Below are 21,497 nucleotides of genomic sequence, written 5' to 3' on the forward strand. Positions count from 1 at the left end.
GAACCATGCTGAACAAACACACTGCACTAACTCCAAGTCCCACAAATTCTGGGCAAAGAACACTTATCATGACAAACACAGCTGTGACTGACTTAAAATTGTTGAGGTCACATCGGGTGGGCTCAGGTCATCACCACCTATTGAGTTCCAATCCGATTTTTCTCTCTTTTCCGAGCAGACTTTCCTTGTCAGTATAAAGTTTGCCTTCCTCTCTCTATGTAGGTCCAGATTTGAGCCATGTTGCTTAGAAAGAAAGACTGGAAATTGGGAAGCTTTTTATGTTATTATGACCAGCCTCTCTGCCGATCCCGATCGAGGGCAAGCTCATTTTGAGCTTAAAACAGCCACGTGAACAACGCCCGCAGTTCCCACGCATCCCCATCCCCGCGTGGCGACAGTACAGAAGCAACGTATTCATGCTGTTGGCACCTGCCAGGTAACGGGACTTAGCAGTAAACTCTTCTGGGATATCCGCTGGGGGACTGAGGGGACACATGGCTTCTGGCTCGTCCCCGGGGCCTGCGTCTCCCTCCCTAGTACCAGGAGCGGTGGAAGGGGACTCGCGCAGGGAGAACGGAAGAGAATGCGCGCAGAGCGCGATTACAAGATCCCAGCCCTGCCAAAGAGCGCCAGGCGGTGTGGACGCCTCCTCAACCCCTTCGCGCTTTCGCGCGAGTTTCTGCGGCGGTCGGGGGCTTCTGGAAGGATGCCAGAGAGGCCTTGCAGGCAGAAGCCTCAATGCGGCAAGTTACAGATGTCGTTTTGTGCCCTTATAAAGAACCCTGCTTCTTAGGAGCTCTCTCCACCCCCCCCCCCCAAAGGGGGCGGAGACAGCCAATGGATCCGGATCATTCGGCCTCCGGAAGTCGAAATGGCGCTGTAGACACGGGTGTAAGAGCCGGAAACTTTCCGGCCACTATCGCCCAGGTGGGCTGTGGTCAATTCACCTGAGGAGTTTTGAAGAATGCACATTCTGAGGCCCCACCCCCGGGTGGTTCTTTATTATCCGATGTGGAGCCCGGAAAGGTGCCACCTTCTAAAAGCTGATTCAGAGGACGAAAGTCTGCAACCTCCGCTCTCGTCCCAGCTGCGCTTCTCCCTCCCCACCTCTCCGCCCCCGCAACTCGTCCCAGACCAAAGGCAGGAGCGCTGTTTCCCGGTGGTAGGGTGTCAACCTCGTAAAACCGCAACCTGGGGTCAGCCGGGCCTGGGGCGCCGCCCGGGCTCCGCCACGCCCCTCCCTCCGCTCCCCAGCCAGGCAAGCAAAGCCCCCGTCGCAGCCCAGCAGCCACACCTTTTCCGATGACTTCCAGCAGCTCCTTTTCCTCCTGGGTCAGCTCGCCTTTCTTTATGTGAACCATTGCTTCCGCCAGCTTGACGGCTATTCTGTGTCTTCGGGAGTACTAAAAAGAAACGACGTTTCTGTATTAGGAAAGCCAGCCGCAACGTTAGGCAACTTGCGACTAGGACACTAAGTAGCCAACCGCGGAAGCATTCGAATCCTCTCCTCCTTCCAGGAGCTGGCGAGCAGCGGGCGAGCTCGGGCGAGCCGGGCGGGCGGTCTCCGCAGGCCCAGCGGTAGTCCCCGCCCCCCGCGCCTCGTTGGCCCGGCAGGGAGGAGGAGCTGCAGGAGGCAGCAGCGAGGCTGTCCCATTGGAAGGGCCTGGGGAGGAAAAACCAAATGGAGAAAATCACTGGGGGGTAATTAAATGCTTCTTGCACGTTTCCCCCAAGCCACTCTTTCCGGTTCAGATATTTAAGGACACACAATAATTAAATTCTCTATGTGGAACTTCTGTGTTCAAAAATTTCTTCTTCGGGCATTCATCTCCCTAGTTCTCGCTATACACCCCCCCCCTTTATTTCCCTGGAAGTGGAGCGGCCCGGGCCGGGGGCGGGCTGGGAGGCGGGGCGGCGTGGGAGGCGGGGCTGCGCCGAGCTCCGTGTGGATGTCAATGTGTCTGTCCTTCACTCCTCCATTGTCTGCCACCACCGCTGCCGCTTCTGCCACCGCCGCTGCCGGGATCGCCGCAGCCCCCAGCCTCGCGCGTCGCCGCTACCTCCTCGGACAGGTGAGAAGCAAACCAGGTAGGGCAGGGGAGAGCCGGGAAGCCTTAGACCACCGGAGCCAAAGCCCGACTTGGAGCTTCCCCTCCGGCCGAAGGTGGCCGGGAGGAAGCATGTGCCTGCTCGGGCTGCTTCCTGCCTCTCGGTGGGGAAGCCTCCCCTCCACCCCATTACCATCGCTTATACAGCGTATCGGTGCCCTAGAGTAAAGACCCACCACTCGCCACGTTTGGCCGCCCCGAGAGACCAGGAGCGGGCAGGGGCTGGCCACGCGGTGGGAAGTGGCGGGTGCACAGCGTCTCGTGCGTGGCACCGCCAGATGCAACTCCGGAGGAAGCCAAGGTTGAGGCTCTCAACTACGGGTGGGGAGGAAAGGAGAGCTCCCCATTACAAGCGAGGTGAAAGCATGTGAGAATAAGTCTCTTCTGGCAACCTACCCCTCGCCCCCACTTGTCATCTCCTCCGGCCTCTGTGGAAGCTGTAGAAGAAAACCGGATCTGATCGCGCTGTGTGCCTGTAAAAGGTGTTTGGAAGCAATTTACACGTGCACTAATACTTGATTTAGGGGAGACAGTCAAGGGGGAGGGGGGAGGAAGGACCTCTTCACTCTGCTTGAGTTCCCAGTCTCTTTGTAACTCAGATCTTGAGATTTATGGAAATAGGGAGGGGAGGGGGAAGGGGCGGAGATTAAATTGGTGTTGCTGTCTATATATAGCATTAGATTAGCCTCTTAATCCAACCTTCATTCAACTGTAATATGTAACCTCAAGGTTTCACTATGGGAAGCTAGGGGATACATACAAGTGTGCACCCTCCTGTGGCTCCGCCACAAGACTTGCTTGCTAATATGAAGTCAGTCATTCCTCCCGGGTGCTTATCCATAACATATTTACAGCATTGGTGAAAGCTGTTTAGAAATTGGTGTTTACGGTTTCTCTACAGTCTAGTATTAGTGTTTCTCCCAAGACCCTTCTGCTTCCAAGAGAATAATTTGAATGATCACGTAGATTTTTTTTTTGTTAAGCATCCCTCCCCACCGCTCTTCCTCCCCTCTTGTGCCATATATGAAGTGAAATGTATTTTCCTCTGGCCTTACACCTTCATTTCTTGGAAGCATTCACTAACACTTCTGAAATCCTGGAAGATGTTCACCCTTATTTCCTGTCTTTAAAAAAAAATTTTTTTTTTCCCCCCCTGAATCCCAGATGTTTTTTTTCTAAGGCTTCACCTCTGCAGGCTGGGGCAAATCTGAGCCAGAACATCTCACATGAAAATGGTCTGAAATTATTCAACTCAATGTATAACAAAGAAACTTTTGTTTAGGGATGCTTTAATAATGATGTGACTGTTCAAACAAGTAGTAGGGCTTTTGAGTGACCCATCTTTTGTAACACTTAGAATGCTGCTATTGCCACAGTTACAGCTGATTAAAAACACAGTCTCATGAAGGAGCAACCCACAAACCTAAGAAAATGCTTACAGAGTAACCTTTCCTTACCATGTGATTTAACATCCTATAAATCTGAAACTCCAGTACTTTGGCCACCTCATGTGTAGAGTTGACTCATTGGAAAAGACTTTGATGCTGGGAGGGGTTGGGGGCAGGAGGAGAAGGGGACGACAGAGGATGAGATGTCTGGATGGCATCACCGACTCAATGGACATGAGTCTGAGTAAACTCTGGGAGTTAGTGATGGACAGGGAGGCCTGGCGTGCTGCGATTCATGGGGTCGCAAAGAGTCAGACACGACTGAGTGACTGAACTGAACTGAAGGGATGTTACAGAATTGGGTGCTTCATTGCCAGAATTTCCATGTCTTCTGCCAAATTGGGGCCATGGTTACTTGAAGGTCACACCTGTTTGGCTCACTGAGGTTGTCAGTTTCTAAAGGATAGCAACTTATTACCTGTTTTCCTGGTGCCTTGTTGATACTTAGTCCTCTGTGACTGCATTCATTCAGTAAATCTAGGCAGCTAGAAATAAAGCAGCTAATATCTGCCTTGAAATGCATGTAAGTCACATGTTAATTTTAAATTTCTAGATAATGTAATGGGTAGTGTTTACCATATGGGTTACATTCATTGTTTTGTACAGTGTTAATATTGAATGTAGGAATCGGATCGGCTAATGAACATAACTTAGACTTGTTCAAGGAACTTTTTTTGTATGAAGAATGTGTTCACATCAAAGAAGTTTTGTTGGTAATAAAATAGCTACTGCTTACTGGGTACTTAGTCAGCACCAGATAGTCCACCAGAAGCTTTGTATAGGATTAGTTTAATCATTGTTGTAATGACCCCAAAATTAGCCAATATTACCCCTGTTTCTGAAAATAAGAGGACAGAAACAAAAAGAAGTTAATTTGCCCACAGCCCTACAGTTAGGAAGTATCACAGCCCAAACTGGAACCTAGATCTGTCTCCAAAACCTTTTCTCTTTGCGTTTTTCTCTATCTATGTGGCTGGAAGTAAGGGGGAAAGTATATATTCTTTAGCTGATAGGTAACATGTTCATGTGGTTCAGTGAGACAAAGATACAAAAAACTCTCCAGCCTCTTCCCAGTTTTTCTCCATGTCCTACAACCCATAGTGTCTATTTTTCTCATACCTTTACTGAGAAATTGTATGTGTTTATAACTTGCAGGTGTATTTCCACTTTTTTTAAAACAAGTGAAAAATGTGCTAACACACTGTTGCACACAGTGTAATGGAATTTATATAATGCTTTGGTTTCTTTCCTCTTCTGTGAAAAAAAAAAAAATTCTGAAATGTCTGAAATTCTTATATGTGTCCCTGTCAGCCCTTTGCCTACTCCTAATACCTGGGACCTCTCAGCCGATTGCAATGGATTCCTAAGTAGCTTGCTTCCCATCTGGCTCATTCAAGGCCACCAATAAACAGTCAGCACTCATCCTCTACTGAAGGATGAGACATACTTTGTAAAGACAGAACTGATTCACTTAAAAACCTGTCAGTGGCCCTCCACTGGCCGCAGAGTAGAGGCTCTGGTCTCGGCTGGAGAACTACTTCCAGTTCCCCTCCGCGAGCCGCAGACAAGAGGTCCACGTCTGGTCTGGGAGGCTCTGACTTCTGGTCCCAGCCAGCATTTCCAGTCAGCCAGCCCTTCCCACATAACTCTGCTCTAAGCTCACCTCACTGCTGATTCCCTAACGTGCCAGTAACTTCTACCCCTTTGTTCCTGCTCTTCTCTCTTCTTGGAATGACCTCCCTTTCCTCTTCACTGAGTGTTTCTCTCCTTCCCAGATCTGATCAGGTGTCAACTTTCAAGAAACTTTCTTCTGCCCTATCCAGGAGGGGAATACAGGCCCTAGTAAACATGTTTATTCCTGTCCATCAGCAAGGGCAATAAGGACAGTCTTCCCTCGTGAGTTGCTGGTACAATTGCTGACATCCTCTGATTTTCTGCTATCTCCTTATTAGCCCTGATCCCTCCCCGCACCCCTAAGTTAACATCTTTGCTTCTTCATCGGGAGCTGCATGAAAATAACCTAAAGCCAGCACCTTTTTCGTGACTTTCTAGTTCAGTGTTTGTTAATATGTTTGATCCGTTCTCCTTCTATACTGTAAATTAACCAGGATTAGTTTACCTTTGCTTCTCAAGACCGTGACCCAGTGTCTTGCACCTAGTGTGTGCTCAGTGCATACTGAGTTGAATTCAGCTTGATCTCTAAGTTATTTTAGGTAGATTTATTTCCCTACCTGACTAATCCTTCCTGGCAATGTGAGGTGATGTGGCACTAAGCACACACAGTCGTAACCAAGGGCAGAAGGTCTTTAAATGTTTTCAGTCTCAAGCTGCTTGACATTCTGATGAATACTATCAACCAAGAAAAAAAAAATTGTTCATATGTACGTGCTACAAATTTTGCAAACCATGCCTGGATTCTCTTTGAAACCTTTGACTTCCAACTCTGTGCTTTAAAAGAGAATGCTGTTTGGTTTTTTATTGCAGGGGAATAGCTGATTTTTGAGTGTTGTAACTTTGGTGGGTAATGTTTTCCTTGACATTTGACTCTTTCTTGTCTTAGGTACACTTCTTGACTGAGTTGGATATTTGATGATATTAAGGAATTTCATTTTCCTTTAGGTCTGAAACTAATATTATGGTTATATTTTAAAATATCCCTTATCTTTTAGGCATGGGTACTGAATTATTTAAGGTGGGAATGGTAGGATATCTAACACTGGCTTTAATCTAATTTTGTGACAGTGATGGGCAGGGACTGAATAAGAATGTTAATGAGACAAAACTCACCAATGCTGTTAACAGTTTAAGGTGGGCAGTGAGTACACTGACTTCGTTATCCTCTCTGCTTTTGATATGTTTGAGATTTTTCCGTAATGAAGTTTTAAAAAAGAAGGTTTGGGACTCCCCGGTGGTCCAGTGGTTAAGACTCTGTGCTGCCAATGCAGGGGACCCAGGTTTAATCCCTGGTCAGGGAACTACAGCCCACATGCCACCATTAAGGCATCCTGCATGTAGCAAGTAAAATCCTGTGCAGCCAAATAAATTTAAAAAAATAAAGAAATAAAAAGGAAGGTTTGGAAGTATTACAGCTTCTTAAGAAATTGTTGTTTCAGTTTTTTTTAAAAAAGAAAGCACTATGGATACAAACATTCTTTCTCTGTCCTTGGAGTTTAGCTTATGCAGTTATCCATTTAATGTTAAAACAGTTACACCTAAACGTGCAAAAGGTTGTCTTGTGAACAATGCATTTCCATAAACTGTTCATGTCACATTTTAACTTCTCCCCCGAATGAAGAAGGGGTAGGTGGCGTTCTCAGTGCTGTGTCACAGGCTTATGAATATCCTGCTGTCAGTTAATCTTCATCCTTTTCGAACTCTGACAGAGTACTTTGCAGACAAGTCTGAACAAGGGGTGCAAATATATTTAGTTTAACTGAGACAATCAAGATATGAATGAAGTAGAGAGACCGATTTCCTTCTCTGTCTCATAAACCACGTCAGAAGACATTTCCAAAGAAGGAGTACTTTGGTAATGTTGTGAGCAGCATCAGTGTAGTTAGAACAAATCTCTCAGAGTAGGAAATGAGGACCACACTCAGGTGTGCCTGCCATGCCCTTCCTCAGGGTTTGCTTAACTAAAGGCTCATTTTGACACCTGCTTTCTGAATTCTTAAAACTTTATAACTTGTGTGTCCTGATGTTTACATTTCTCATATGATGTTGTGGACTTATGAAATGTTAATATTTCCAGAGGCCAATATGAAATATTTTGGTATCATTTATAATCTTCCAGATTTTTTTTTTTTTGGAAGGGTTTTTAAAGCATATTTAATTAAGCTTCAAAGCCAAGCCTTCACAATATCTAAGGCAATGCAGCCAATCCAGTCTCATTGCCAGGTAATGGTGAAGCACACACGCGGGTGCTTCCAAGTTCAACTCATGTGTTTATATTAGCTAGGTCACTGTGGAATTTAAAACTCTAGGCCGCTGCCTCTTTATCTCTGAGTATAGTAAAGCAATTGCAATAATTAAAAATAGAAAGCTGTTTCTGCATCAGAAGGGAAAGGTAGTATTCGCCTTCCCCATAAATACATTTAAGGTAGAAAATCGGTGTTTTTATGTCTCGTTATTTGATTGTCTTTTGCTGGGTTGTTAGAACAACCCAGCAGATGAAGCTGCCCTTAAAACTACATTCATCAGCCTCTGAGTAAAATCTCTTCCTGGTCTGTTGATTGTGGAGTATAGCAGTCCCATTAAGTAGCCTCTTCTGACCTGGTGGGAAATGATTATGGATGAGCCCTGGGAGACACCCAAGCACAGCCACAGCCCTGAGAATCAGAGTGGCAAAGCCACGGCTCTGTGATGAGGTGGCTTTTCCAAGGCAACCTCTCTTGCTTTCACTTTCTTCATATATAAAACAGGGATGGTAACCAAACTTACATGGTGACTTTGAGGATTCTTGAGGATGCCCTGTGAACTATAAAGTGTTATATAAAAACTAATTAATATTTTTAGGGCCAATTCTCCCTGTTTTTACAGTTGAGAAGTAGATGAATAACATAGTTGTAGGCCTAGATAAGAAGTCATTTTAAAGTAAAATTGTATAGAAATTAGTATTCACATAAGCCCTTCTTCCTACATTTTGGAAGAGATTTGTTTTTCAAAAGAGACTTTCATAAAAGATGTAATTCTAACAACTCTATGTCAGGATTAACATTATTTATATTTATATATATATATATATATATATAATCCTGAGATAGAGTTATTAGAATTACATCTCTTGGTGTGTATCTGTTGTTTTCAGCAAATCCCAAATGATAGATGTGGTCTTTGTCCTCAAGAGGCTTCCAGTGTCCTCTAGGAGACCTGCCAGTCTCTGAAACAATGACTAGAGTCCGTTGCCTGTTCAAGTGGCTGTCTGGCTCCCTCCAGCCTTTCAACTTTAATTTGAACAATGTGGTTACTCCCCTATCCACCCAGAGGTTTCCTGCTCCCAGAGTGCCCTCCTCCACCCATTTCTGCCTCACATTTCGCTCAAATCCTTCTCAGCTCCTCCTTCAAACAGCCTTCTCCCGAGCCTAATCTGAGCAACACAGTCCACATGTGTAGATTCCAGAATGGGTGGCGCTCCGTGGGAGGCTCAGAGAAAATGAGATTGTGAGCAGAGTGTGGAAGGATTGGTGAATTTGGGCAGGTGAGCCAGAAAATGGAAAACATTCCAGGGAGGACAACCCCTAAGAAAACAACTCCATAATATACTGTAACATGAATATTTATAAAATAAATATTGCCTGTAATTTTCTGGCTGACCATCTTGGAACTAGAAATTTTTACGTCGTAGAAGTGGTAGATTATATTTTAAAGCACACTAGGTTTGTTCTTGCTCTCAGGTAGTTTATGGCATCACGTGTTTTCGACTGAACTGAAAATTATAAAGCAGTATCGTTAGAATTGTTGGTAACAGGAAAGTTGAAATGGACATGAAAAGAAGCAATGGAAGAGAAAAATCATGTACTTATTAGGATATTGTGTCCTTAAATACAAACTGATTCAAAATTATCCAAAATAGCTAAAATATCAATAGCCAAAACAGCTAGACAATCAAATGAGTAGGAAATTGTTTATGAAATTTATTTTACAAATGAAATATAATCCTTGGAACCTGTTTTTATCTATACAGTGCCTTTAAAGAATTTTCTTCTCTGATTTTTTTTGCCAATTGGATTGTTCCGATTTTTTTTCTACTTTTATTGATGAACGGAATAATGACTGAAACAGTTAGACCTGAGAGATGCAACTCAGGGATTTAATAATCAGATTAATGTGAATCACTTTAATGCGGGATTGTGATTGTCATTAGGAGTTTCCACAACATTTTTTCCTTTATATCTACTGGGGAAAAAAGCTTGTGATAATTTAAAATAATTTCTAAATTTTTTGAAATATAAAATCTACCACTATCAGCAGTGTACACAAGAGTATTTTTCATTCTTAGCTCACTCTGATGTATGTGCTGGGGCCATGGGTCTCTTCAGCTAGTATCTTTTGGGCAGTTAAATGCCAACTAGAATGAACTGACCTGTTCTAAATTTGGCATGTGATGAGTGAAGAGTGCCAAAAAATGTCCTGATAGTCATATTTGTAAACTATTTTGAAAATAAAAGGTTTAGATAACTCACCGAATGACCCATTCTTTTTTGACAAACACCAAAAGAGAGTGCTTTCATTGTTCTTGCCTGATTTTTTAACTGCAGGTGTAGCCTTGGTATTTTTTGTTTTGTTATCTTTAATTATCTTAATTACAGAAATGATATATTAATAGGAAAACAATAATAACAAATTTGTGAGAGATGTAGAATTATGTTTCCTCTTCTCATAACCCAACTTATTTTTATGTTAGATGAGGACTTTCAGAAAATAATTGTTAGATGCACTGTTATTTTGAGGACTTCTAAGTAAATCTGAAGACAACCACTGGGCGGAGAAGGGGAACAGTAATGAATATTAACTCTTAGCACTGTGGAGACTTTATCATAAGCCACTGTGAGGTGTGCGATTTTATAATATTCTACTGTCGTCCTTTTTCTCATAGTCACTCAAAAGACTTGAATGGTTTTCAAACCAACCTCTATGGCTTCCTGGATTTGTGACCATTTCTAAGAAAAAAAAGAACAGGACATACGTTCTTCTCAGTATACAAGGTAATAGAAAGGGGTTATTGTAAACAGGAAGGAGAAGCCTGTGTCGCTGGCACAGAGGAAGCTGCTGGCTAGAGGAAAGGATGCCACTTCTCGGCGTGGAGGAGTGTGAAGATGGTGTTTACATGAGGGTCGAGCCTCTGCAGGAAGCAAGTTGGGCACTGGCTCCCATAGTACCAGAAACCAGGGAGCCATAAATTTCCTACTGTTTACATGTCCATAAGAGTCAGGATTTCTGTTAAATCTTCTTGCTGAAGATGAATGTGTTTTTCCTTACCAGAACGCCACAGAGAACTATTTGGCATTTTGGAGGTAACATATGCTAATTTAGTTTATCCAAGTGCTGAACTAGACATTAAAATTAATATTTATGCTTCACTCTCTCTAACTCTAAACCCATAAAATCCATGAGGCAGATAATGAAAAAGCTGCCGTCAAGGATCATGTAAATTGTTACCCGACAACTTTGGTTGGTTCTTTGGAGGAAGTGCACTGTGAGGAGACAGTTGATGGGTTCTGGCCCCGGCTGTTCTGTGTTTGATTTTTCCTCTTTGATCTCTGCTGTTATCAACAAGGTTAGAATGGAATGCATGGCCTCAGACAAGTGGCATGACATCTCAGAGTCTTATCAGAGTCTATCAGAGTCTTAAGCTTATCAGAGTGGGTCTAGGTTTAGTTCTTCGGGTTTCAAAGTGTTCCAAGCTTCATGGATAGCCATTGTAAGTTAAAAAGTAAAAAACAACAGCAATAACACACATCGAATTGTTAAAGCATTAATAAACACAACTTGCAACTCAAATTCATCACATGATGGACTTTAACATGCTGGAGACCATTCCTTCTTAACTCACACTGCCAGCTAATTTTGTGCAGTGCTTGGCTCAGAACCCCACCTGCTAGAAAGTGAGCACCAGGCATCTCATCTATGCATCTTGTCTGGTCCCCACTGCATCCCTATTGCCAGTACCAGGTAGGGCTTCCCGGGTGCCGCTAGTGGTTAAGAATCCGTCTGCCAGTGCAGGAGACGTCAGAGACTCGGGTTTGACCCCTGGATCTGGAAGATCCTCTGGAGGAGGGCATGGCAATCCACTCCAGTATTTTTGCCTGGAGAATCCCATGGACAGAGGAGCCTAGCAGGCCCCAGTCTACAGGGTTACAAACAGTCGGACAAGACTGAAGTGACTTAGCGCAGCACAGCGTATGTTTAATAAGTGAATGCAAAGGAGTTATTCTCTATATGTTTAGGCCTTTTTAGAAAGTATACATGAGAGTTTGTAATTGTGCTCTGGCCTTCCTTCCCCCTTTTAATTTGAGTTTGTATAATTCACTCCTTTAAAATTGTACCTGGGAATGCAGTCTCATATCAGTGTGCTGTGTCCCATAAGTCCCAGGCTAAGATTGGATATTTATATCCAGTTTATGCTCTCCTCATTGTGAAATAGGCATGTGTAACTTTTTGTGTGTGTGCAACTCTTCGAATAAAGCTTCATCTGCTAAACAGGCTTGGGCAGGTTCCCTCTTGGGAGAATGGGGGCAGGAGTGGCCTGGGAGAACTCACAAGTGAGAAGATATTTGGACTTCTGCCCACTACCACGTTTGAACTTCCTGAAGGTCCATTCCCATGTTTTTTAAGCCACTGCTCCAAAGCAACATTCTCCCACTAGTTACCAGTCTAGTATTTTTGTTTTGTTTTTCAGAAAATTCTGTTTTCTTCTGCTCCGTGATTAACACGCTAAGAGAGGAACAGATTTCCATCCCCCTTGCCATCATGACTTACCATCTAATCTTCTGTTTGTGCTGATAGTCATAAACATTCCCATCACTTTTGTGTTTGATACAAAATTAGCCTAAATCAACTGGTTTGCGCTCTGGTATTTGACACCACTCCCTGCTGATTTTTTAAACTTCATTTTTTTAGGTTCACATCAAAGTTAAGGGTACAGAGATTTCATATATACCCTCTGCCCATATACATAGTCTCCTCCTTATCATCACTCCTCACCAGAGCTACTCAGTGATGCATTTGTTTTGTCTAAAACTGACATTACTGTTTGGCAAACAAATCACTCAAGGAAATATCTGCCTGATTGCTGCTCTGATATGTGCAGACCTGTGTGTACAATTTTCAGTTCTTGAGAGCAAAGCCCATCTTTGGCTTTGCTTGCCGTTTTTCCTCTCTAGTGTGGGGTCTTCCAACCTTGACACGGGAAATTTTGGACCAGATAACCTTTTGCTGTAGGGGGCTCTCCTACAACGTTATAGATGGTTCAGCAGCAGCCCTGGCCTCATCCTACTAGATTCCAGTAGCACCCCAGTCTTCCCAGCATGACAAATAAAAATGTCTGCAGACACTGCCAAATGTCCCTTGGGTAAGAAAATTAACACTGGAGTGAAGCCACTGCTCTAGCACAGTGCTTGACACAGAGTAAGCGCCCCTCAAATGCTTAATAAATTAATAAATATGTTTAAACCACAGCTAGACATTTAATCATTGGATATTTCTCTGTTTCATGCCACCATTTCCTCTAAATTCTCCAAATTTACAGCTTGAAGTATTCTAGTAGGTATGCAGCTCTTATCACCATCCTCTTGTCTTGTAGATAAAAATTCTAAGGGTCTCATCTAGCACAAAGGTTTTAGGACATTTTGTTATTAAAACACCCTGAGATGTTATGTTTGAGGGATGGCTTTTCTGAAAGCTAAAGTATATAGTGTTTGTAGTTGAAGGTGTTTTTCAGAGTGTTGAGACATAAGAATAACATCAGCAAGATTAGGCCATCTGGGAAGCTGAGAGGGGCTGGTCAGTTGCTGGGGGAAGGGAACGGCCCAGGAGAGATTGCCTCTGGGGAAAGTGGAAGCTCTCAGAGAAGAAGGTGTGCTTGCCCCAGGGACTTTGTATAGGGTTCATTAAATAGATAGCATGAATGGATAAGCAGAGTGAAACTATTTAGGAGTTATTTATACTTCTTGGGAGTTTTTGAAAATAATTTCATTGAGATGAAATAAGGGACATTATGTAATCATCTTATTTCAATGAAGAGATTGTACAGTGATAGTTAAAATGTAATTTTTGAAATATTTTTATTAAAAGGGAAGCAAAAATCAAGTATTCAAGAACAAGATAAAGTTTAAGACATGAAATAGATTTGGAAATGTTATAATAAAAATTTAATCATGATGCTTTTCTGTCTTCTTAAGGAAGATTTAGATGAACATAATTAACTCAGTATATTTTTTTCACAGCACAATTCCTTAGGCTTTTGATCCCTCTTTCTTATAAAGTCATTGCTTAGCAGCACAATTTAAGTTCCAATCGTTAATGTTCCTCGCTGGAAACTATTGTTGTAAAATTTTGAGAAGACAACTATAGTTTATTATTTTGTACTTTTTAAGATAAATATTTTTGTCCTTTGATATCATTAATTATAAAAGTGAAGAGGATATGAATATAACAATAATATTTATATTAAAGAAATATTTGCCTGTATTTTAAAACATTCTTCTTTTATAGATAGGCTACTTATTTTAAATTTTAATGTTATTTCAATTATTATAAATACTGAAACTTACGTAGAATTAAATTCTTGAAACTTGCTCCTAAACACAGAGTATTTCCCTAGAATATTGCAGTCAAGTGGCTCAGTAATATTTTGAGTTTTGTGTCCTGGTATTGTTGCATCTGTACAACACACTTTATTCTTTGGGTATAATTTTGTATGGCAACAGTATCATACCCGAAGAATAAAGTGTGCCTGAGAAATCCCATGGACAGACAAGCCTGGTGGGCCACAGCCCATGGAGTCACAAAGAGTCAGACACAACTTAGCAACTAAACAACAGCAAAAATAATTTTTAGTATCAGAATCAATCGGAAGTCTTTTTGTTTCCATTGTCTTAAGTAATATTGATTGTACACAGAGAGTTTCACTTTGGAGTTTGGTACTTTTTATTTTCTTTCCTGCTGTAGACACGTAGTTTTGAAATTTGGGCAAAATGGTCTGCAGTTACTTTATTTGAAAAATGCTAAGTAAGAAATTGCTTTTCTTTGAGTATATTTTCATCTTCTTATCAAGTCTTACCAAGTTTGTGTGTTGAGCCATGGGGAATGCTTTGGAACGGGATTGCCCGTCATGATAGCCACTAGGCATGTTGGCTGTTTCAGTTTTCACTAATAACAATTAAATAAAATTAAGCATTTTCTTCCTCATTCACACTAGCCACATTCCAAGGATGCTACAGGTGTCTAGTGGCGACCATATTAGACAGTGCAGATACAGAACATTCTCACTGTCACAGACAGTAGTGTTCGGCACTGCCTTTCCAGGATGGCTTCCAGGTGGCTCAGGGGTTAAAGCGTCTGCCTGCAATGCGGGAGGCCCAGGTTCAATCGCTGCGTCGGGAAGATCTCCTGGAGAAGGAAATGGTAACCCACTCCAGTATTGCCTGGAGAATCCCATAGACGAAGGAGCCTGGTAGGCTACAGTCCATGGGGTCACAAAGAGTCAGACAGGACTGAGCGACTTCACTTCACTTTCTAGGATGGGTATTGGCAGACTAAAGTCTGGAGGTCCATTTTGAGCCACTATTTATTTTGTAAATGAAGTTTTACTGGAATGCAACCAGGACCACCTCTTTGCATTTTGCCTGTGGCTACTTTCAGGCAGGCTGTAACAGAGAATCGTAAGAATAGAGACCTTGTAGCTCACAGAGCCTAAAATACTTCCCTTCTGTCCCTTTATGGAAAAAGATTGTGACCCCACTTTAGAGTATCCATATTCATAATGTCGAGATTGTTTGAATAGCAATTATTTTATGTGTAGTATATATTAGCAGTATTAAATGCCTTACATAAAGTAGGTTATCATACTTCAGAGATGAGCCAGACCAGGACAGGCAAGATCTCTTAATTACTAGTTGAGAACAGGCTTCCCCTAGGAGGGACAGCTGGAAGATATGTCTGTCTCTGACTGATCAGACACTTTCCAAAATGGAGAGAATTAAAGAGGTGTCAGTCTACTCAAGGTGGGCAGGGCAAGTGGCAGAATTAGCCTATAGCAGCCATGAGGCCCCTCAGTGCTGCTGGCCCCTCGTCACACTGCAGCCCAGAGTCTGGTTGGAAGTGAGAGATGGAATGTGAAAAGGGTGTGAGGTCAGTTAGCCATTTAGGCTCAAATAGAAATTAATTTTAAATTGTTATTTCATTAATAGAGGACCTGGTCTCTAATGTTTGATTGAATGGATCATTTTAGTATTTTTATGACCTCATCTTCTAACATTTCCAACTTTACATACAATTTTTTTTAAAAATAAGTACTGTTTTAAACCATGGAGCTTTTCCATTTTAGTGGGACATGAGCTTATTTTTCTCTGCGAATGTTTGAGTTACAGTGTTCTGAATGGAAGCCAAATTATCATGCTGTTAGTTAGTGGATATCAAGTTATAAATTGTAATACAACCTAATAACTGTGACCTTTTTTGGTTGGCCTAAGAGAACTGCCGTTGTTGCCCTTCTGCTGTGACTTGCCCAGGTTTAAGCTGGTGCAGTTTCTTAGTCTACGCGCCCTTGCTCTTCTTCGGCCAGGATTCAGTGAATGCCTTATAAAGGCTGACCCTCTCCGGAGCAGATTATAATGTAGTACCGGAGCTAAATTTAGAGAACAGCCAAGCCTCTGCTCCAAATAGTAACAGCTAAGTGATAGAGACTTTTGGTGAACAGAATATCTTCACTTAGTCATTCAATACCACTAGGTGAATCTCTATTTGTGTGTGTGTGTTTGTTTTAATATTTGATGTTGTGTATGTCAAAAATCTTTGCATACTTTTTTAAAACATTTATGTGTTCTTACCTTATCTCCCACATAGAATATGTTCAGGTTGTACAAAACAAGCCCACATAACTGAACTTTGAAGATACAAACTTTCCTGTTTAAAACTAAAGAAGGTATTATAAATGGAGCTAAAGAATTTTTTTAAATACAGTAATTCACTCCTAGGTAGGTTTTGTTTGGTGGTAATTCTCCATTAGCAGGAAAACAGAAATAAGATATTAAGGTAATTAGAGAATTCTATGTATTTATACTGTAGACTCTAATAGAAGGGGCACACACTTTAAAAATAATTGTAAATTCTGAAATAAAAACATCTTTGGCAAAGGGTAATGCCTTCCGTACATGTTCAGCTCCTGGAGAAGTTTCAGGCTCTATTTTTGGTTGTGTATCTCAGTATAAGACCCAAACCCTTTAACAGGTATTTTTTTCTTTGCTAACACAAGAAAATATTTTGTATGATATTTGTGTTTGGGGAGGTATGGAAACATTAAGGAAACTACATGCACACTCAGCTATATTCATTGCTTTGCCCCAGTGGATCTAGAGTGAATCTGTTGAAAATGCCAACAGGGAAAATCCTGAACGAAAGAACTTTTCTGTAAATATACATAATGCATTAGAAACTCTGTTTCCAATGCCTCTCAAGTGAAATGAGATTTCACTGATTAAGGTTATTGCATTTGTAACTATTTCATATGCAGCTGCGGCCCCATACACGGGTCGATCCCTTCGCTACTCTTGACCTAGGGGAGCCCCGCTGTTGTTTCACCTGCCTCATTGTACTGGAAATGCTTGTGTTTTCTCTCCTGCTGAACTCTGTGCTCCTTGAGGGCTTGGAATCTAGCTTAGTCACCTTTATATCTAAAAGCAGAATGTAGTAAGTTCACTTTATAAGACTGATAAAAATTCTCTCTCTTTAACCATGAAAGAAATTACTTTTGGGCTTTGTTACTTTATTTTTAATGAATTTCACTTGTGAAATGGCAATTCAGGTTTTTCCATGATAAATAGATTGCTTTCTATGTGAAAATAGGTGTTTCTCTTCTTTCACTGGATGGGTGGGAAGAAAGTTTTGGTACATAAATTGAATAATAATTTTTCCACATTCTTGAGAATGTTTTTTAATTACAATTTTGAAAAACTTTGAAAGAGAAATAATTTGCTTCACATTATCTTGAATTGTTTGGTCTTCATAACTTAGGCAATCTAGATACATTTTCAGATTGTAATATTTATGTCAGCAAGGTTATTCTCAGTTTGTAGAAGCTCTTTTTAGAGCAAGTTTTTCACTTTTTTAAAAGATAATTTATGATATTTTAAATTATTAACTCCAGTAGAATTAAAAAGCCCAAATATGCATCCTCTGAAGTAAACAAACAAATGAAAAACTGTTTCTTGTCTCATTCTTAAATGTTCCTTGCCTAGAAAAGCAAATATTACACGTACCCCCTTTTAACCAAAAAATTGTGCTTTGCACTCCTTTATTCAATTTGCTTGTTTCCCTTCACAATTTACCTTGAACATCTTTCTCAGTATGACAGCTTACTGACAATTATGTATTCAATACTTGATCTCAGTGTTGTTTTAGGTGCTAAAGATACAGTTTTGAGTAAAACTTGTGAAGTCCCTGCCCACAGGGAGGTTACACTGTCATCAGGGCAATAGACCGTGGCAAACAAATCCTAAAGAATGCCAGGGGCTGCTATAAGCAATGAAGAGAAATAAAGCTAGAGAAAGACACGGAGCCTTGTTAGTCAGGATGGTCTGGGAATTTCTCTGAAAAGGAGGTGTTTGTGTGCAGAGAGTAAAGCCACATGAATGCCTTGGGAAAGAGTCTTCCCAGAAGAAAAATGACCTTCCCTGGCCCAGTGGGAAAAGCAGAGGGCTGGGTGACTAGAGGAGTGAGTGATGGGAAAAGATAGCTATAGGAAACTTAATCAGAGAGGTAGCCAGGGCCATATGTAGTGCATTTGGATCTAATTTATTTTATAATGCTTCATAGTTCCAGTCAATGGCTTATTATAACTTATTGAACCAGATACTGGTTTATGGGTATTTGACTTTTTCATTTATTTATGCATCCAACAAAGTTGCAACTAAATCCTTTTAGATACGCATGAGTATATTTATATACCATGAGTATATTTACATACTTGGTGGGTATAACTAGAATAAATTCCTTGTAAAGGAATTGCTGGACCATAGGTTTTGTACATGTAAATATTTATATTCACCAAATGCGTTCCAAACGTATTGCATGGACTTTATCCCTTATGCCAAAGTTTATGTCTATGATTATTTTCCTTGTGTCTTTTGTCAACACTAGAGGCAATGGCACCCCACTCCAGTACTCTTGGCTGGAAAATCCCATGGACGGAGGAGCCTGGTGGGCTGCAGTCCATGGGGTCGCGAAGAGTCGAACACAACTGAGCGACTTCAGTTTCACTTTTCACTTTCATGTATTGGAGAAGGAATGGCAACCCACTCCAGTGTTCTTGCCTGGAGAATCCCATGGATGGGGGAGCCTGATGGGCTGCCGTCTCTGGGGTCGCACAGAGTCGGACACAACTGAAGCAACTTAGCAGCAGCAGCAGCAGCAGCAGATATTATAAAACTTTAAAAGTTTTGCTAGTTCAGTAGTTACAGTTATCTCATTTTGAAAAGTATATTTAGATGAGTAAAGTCAAACATACTTACTGGAAATATATGGACTGTTTATTTGAAGCACATAATCTTTATTTTTTTGTTTTTAGAAATTTTATGAATAAGCATCAGAAGCCAGTGCTAACAGGCCAGCGGTTCAAAACTCGGAAAAGGGGTAAGTTGTGTTGTGTTTGTGTGTGTATGGTGGAGGCAAGGAGGGTGGTGGGGGGGAGGGGTTGGGGGGAAATGTTGTTTAAAGTGCTAATCAATATATAAGTTTGGAGAATGTCAAATTTAACAATATAAAACCAGTTATTTTACTAGCAAAAGCCAATTTATTCAAGAATAGTCCAAAGAAATTGCAATTCTGGATATTTGAACTATGGGGCAAATCAGAACAAGGAAGAGGAACTTGCTGTTGTAGAGAAAAGAGGGAAGCTGAGAGGGGCTGTAATAACCCAAGAGTCACATTAGGACGCTGGAAGTCCAAAGTATGCAGGCTTCTCATAGGTTGCACTGGTACACTCTCTGATTCGCTGGGCTGTGGTTAGGTGGAGAAAAGTTTTCTTCTTCCTTCTGGATAGTAAAGTAGGCCATAGCTTTCTGTTGGAGACTAGAGGTGAAGGCATTAAGTCTCTTCCTGTTTGGAATAATTGATGGTGCATGAGAGGGTGTAAGAGCTCCCCCTACAGGCATCTCTGGACTCCAGTTGTAGCTGAAGTGAAGGGAAGTGAAAGTCACTCTGTCAAGTCCGACTCCTTGCAACCCCATGGACTGTACAGTCCATGGAATTCTCTAGGCCAGAATACTGGAGTAGCTAGCCGTTTCCTTCTCCAAGGGGATCTTTACCAGCTGAGCTACCAATGAAGCCCACTTTTAGGTGAGGTTTCTTAATTCCACAAAGAAAATTAGTATTATCTTTGTTTCCACCTAACCTCATTAATTCCTGTCTTTTGAGCTCTGACTGTAAAATCTAAAGTTCGGCATTCAAGCTTCAGAACTGCCAGTTATTTAGATGTTTGATTTTTGAACAAGTCATTTAACTTGTCTGAGCTTTGTGTCTTTAGCTACAAAATGAGGGTAATTATGTCTGTTCAGGTTCCCTTAGTCTCATGTGAGGCTATGAAGGCAATTGATAAATTTTACTATTTTTGACATTTGCACTTGGCTTTTGCTTTCTTTATGTTTTTAAGAAAATGTTCATATGCCGAGATAGTAAAGCTACGAGAAGAGTAAATTAGGAAAAGAGATATAATAGAGCTGTAACCGTTTCAGAATTTTAGAAAGTCGAATGAATTTACCTAAATATCTTTAAAACTTTAAAATTCATGATATTTTCAAGTGTCTTTTATTGTGGGAAAAGTAGTGATAAAGCCAGTTTGATGGTGGCTGTTAAAACATCTGTATGTAAGTGACTCCTTTTGTGTTCATCTTACCATTTCTCTGCATAAAGAATTTTTAAGTATTCTAAATATTTAACCAGTTTTGCATAATTATACAGAAATCCTCTTGGATTTAAGAATAGTTGAGCTAAAACTTGATTGGGAAACTTTTTAAAATATGAAACATGGTATGACTAACACTGAGGAGAGTGACTGAAAAATATTTAAGGAAGTATCGTGTGTAAAGATAAAGGATGATTGAATATCTTTGTGAAGGCCTCATTGCTGATTATGAAACAGAAGCTATGTAATGGTCTTCTAGCACTAAACTGTTGAATTGTTAACCTGTGTCAGAGGCCTTTGGCATTCCCCACCAGTGTCTGTAGCTGAGGTTCTCTTGTAGCGGGGTCTGTGTAAGAAGCAGCCCAGTGTGGTCATGTAGAAAGAAAAGATTTCTCAATACAGTGGGTCAATTGAATAAGAAGAGATTATAAGAATCACTCAGTAGCAGTAAGTCTAAATTTAACTATAAATGCTGCCTGCAAAAAAACTTCACATTCTCTCTAAAAAATGAAAAAAAAGTTTTAAAAACCAAAAAAGTAGTTATTTTGTACAGTATTTCTGTCTTATATGCTTTTATTTTTATGTTTTTATTTTTTGCATTCTTGACTCATCCCCATAAATGACGAACAAGTATAGCCTGAACCACCCCCTGTGTTTAGTCCTTTTAGAAACTGTGTCCCCGCTTACACAATGAGGATTGAAGTCTGGAAGCAGATAGCCATGCAAGGTGCCGAAACCAGCATGCATTCTTTGTCTCATTGTGTAAAGCAGTCTTGGGGAAAAAATAAATAAATGACATCGATGATTTCCAAAGGACTTAATCAGAAATCTAGTCACAGTTAAGGTATTCTTGCTCCTGGTAATGTGATAATATTTAACGTATGCCCCACTGTGAGGTGAAGAAAGGTTTGCCACCACCTGCCCGCTGAGGGAACGTGTTAATCTCAGACCTGGATCTTCAGCTCAGGCAGCTTTCTTAACGTGACGCTGATTCACGGTAGCTGAGCTCCAATGCCAGGAGAGGGCCTTAGGATGGATTGCACAAGAGCAAGCTTGAGTCAGCGAGTAAACTGGCTCTTACAGTCAGTCAGTTCTGAAACGGAAAGGTTGCCTCTCATACTGAACTGGTTTGCCTCCGATTCATTTGACGGGCAAGATTGTGCCTGCGTCTCATTGCTTCAGGAGTACACACAGAGAGCCACCCAGAAATATGTTATCCATAATTTGCCAGTTGATCTAGATTTATATAACTCAGGTCTGTTGAGGATTTAAAGCTGCATTTGAGCCATTTTGTGCAAACTGCTGACTGGGGGAAAAAATGGA

At 41.3% G+C, this 21,497-nt stretch overlaps 2 protein-coding genes and 1 non-coding gene across 3 annotated transcripts in view; 2 read left to right on the forward strand and 1 right to left on the reverse strand.

Annotated features, from left to right (window-relative positions):
* The window catches only part of ANKMY2 (ankyrin repeat and MYND domain containing 2), a 37,915-nt gene extending 36,458 nt beyond the window's left edge, over nucleotides 1–1,457 (reverse strand). Inside the window, exon 1 of the mRNA XM_068973042.1 lies at nucleotides 1,295–1,457. Within this exon, the coding sequence (XP_068829143.1) occupies nucleotides 1,295–1,361 (67 nt within the window). The 5' untranslated portion in view covers nucleotides 1,362–1,457. The remainder of the gene's footprint in view (nucleotides 1–1,294) is intronic.
* A 505-nt stretch (nucleotides 1,458–1,962) lies between these two features.
* BZW2 (basic leucine zipper and W2 domains 2) overlaps nucleotides 1,963–21,497 on the forward strand; it is a 63,250-nt gene continuing 43,715 nt past the window's right edge. The window contains exons 1-2 of the mRNA XM_068972712.1: nucleotides 1,963–2,072; nucleotides 18,840–18,904. Coding sequence (XP_068828813.1) covers nucleotides 18,847–18,904 — 58 coding nt within the window. The 5' untranslated portion in view covers nucleotides 1,963–2,072; nucleotides 18,840–18,846. The remainder of the gene's footprint in view (nucleotides 2,073–18,839; nucleotides 18,905–21,497) is intronic.
* On the forward strand, nucleotides 6,459–6,531 carry TRNAG-GCC (transfer RNA glycine (anticodon GCC)). Its single transcript has one exon. It is a non-coding gene; the product is annotated as a tRNA-Gly (tRNA).

This window comes from Capricornis sumatraensis, chromosome 5 (genome assembly GCF_032405125.1).
Source record: "Capricornis sumatraensis isolate serow.1 chromosome 5, serow.2, whole genome shotgun sequence".
Classification (NCBI taxonomy): domain Eukaryota; kingdom Metazoa; phylum Chordata; class Mammalia; order Artiodactyla; family Bovidae; genus Capricornis; species Capricornis sumatraensis.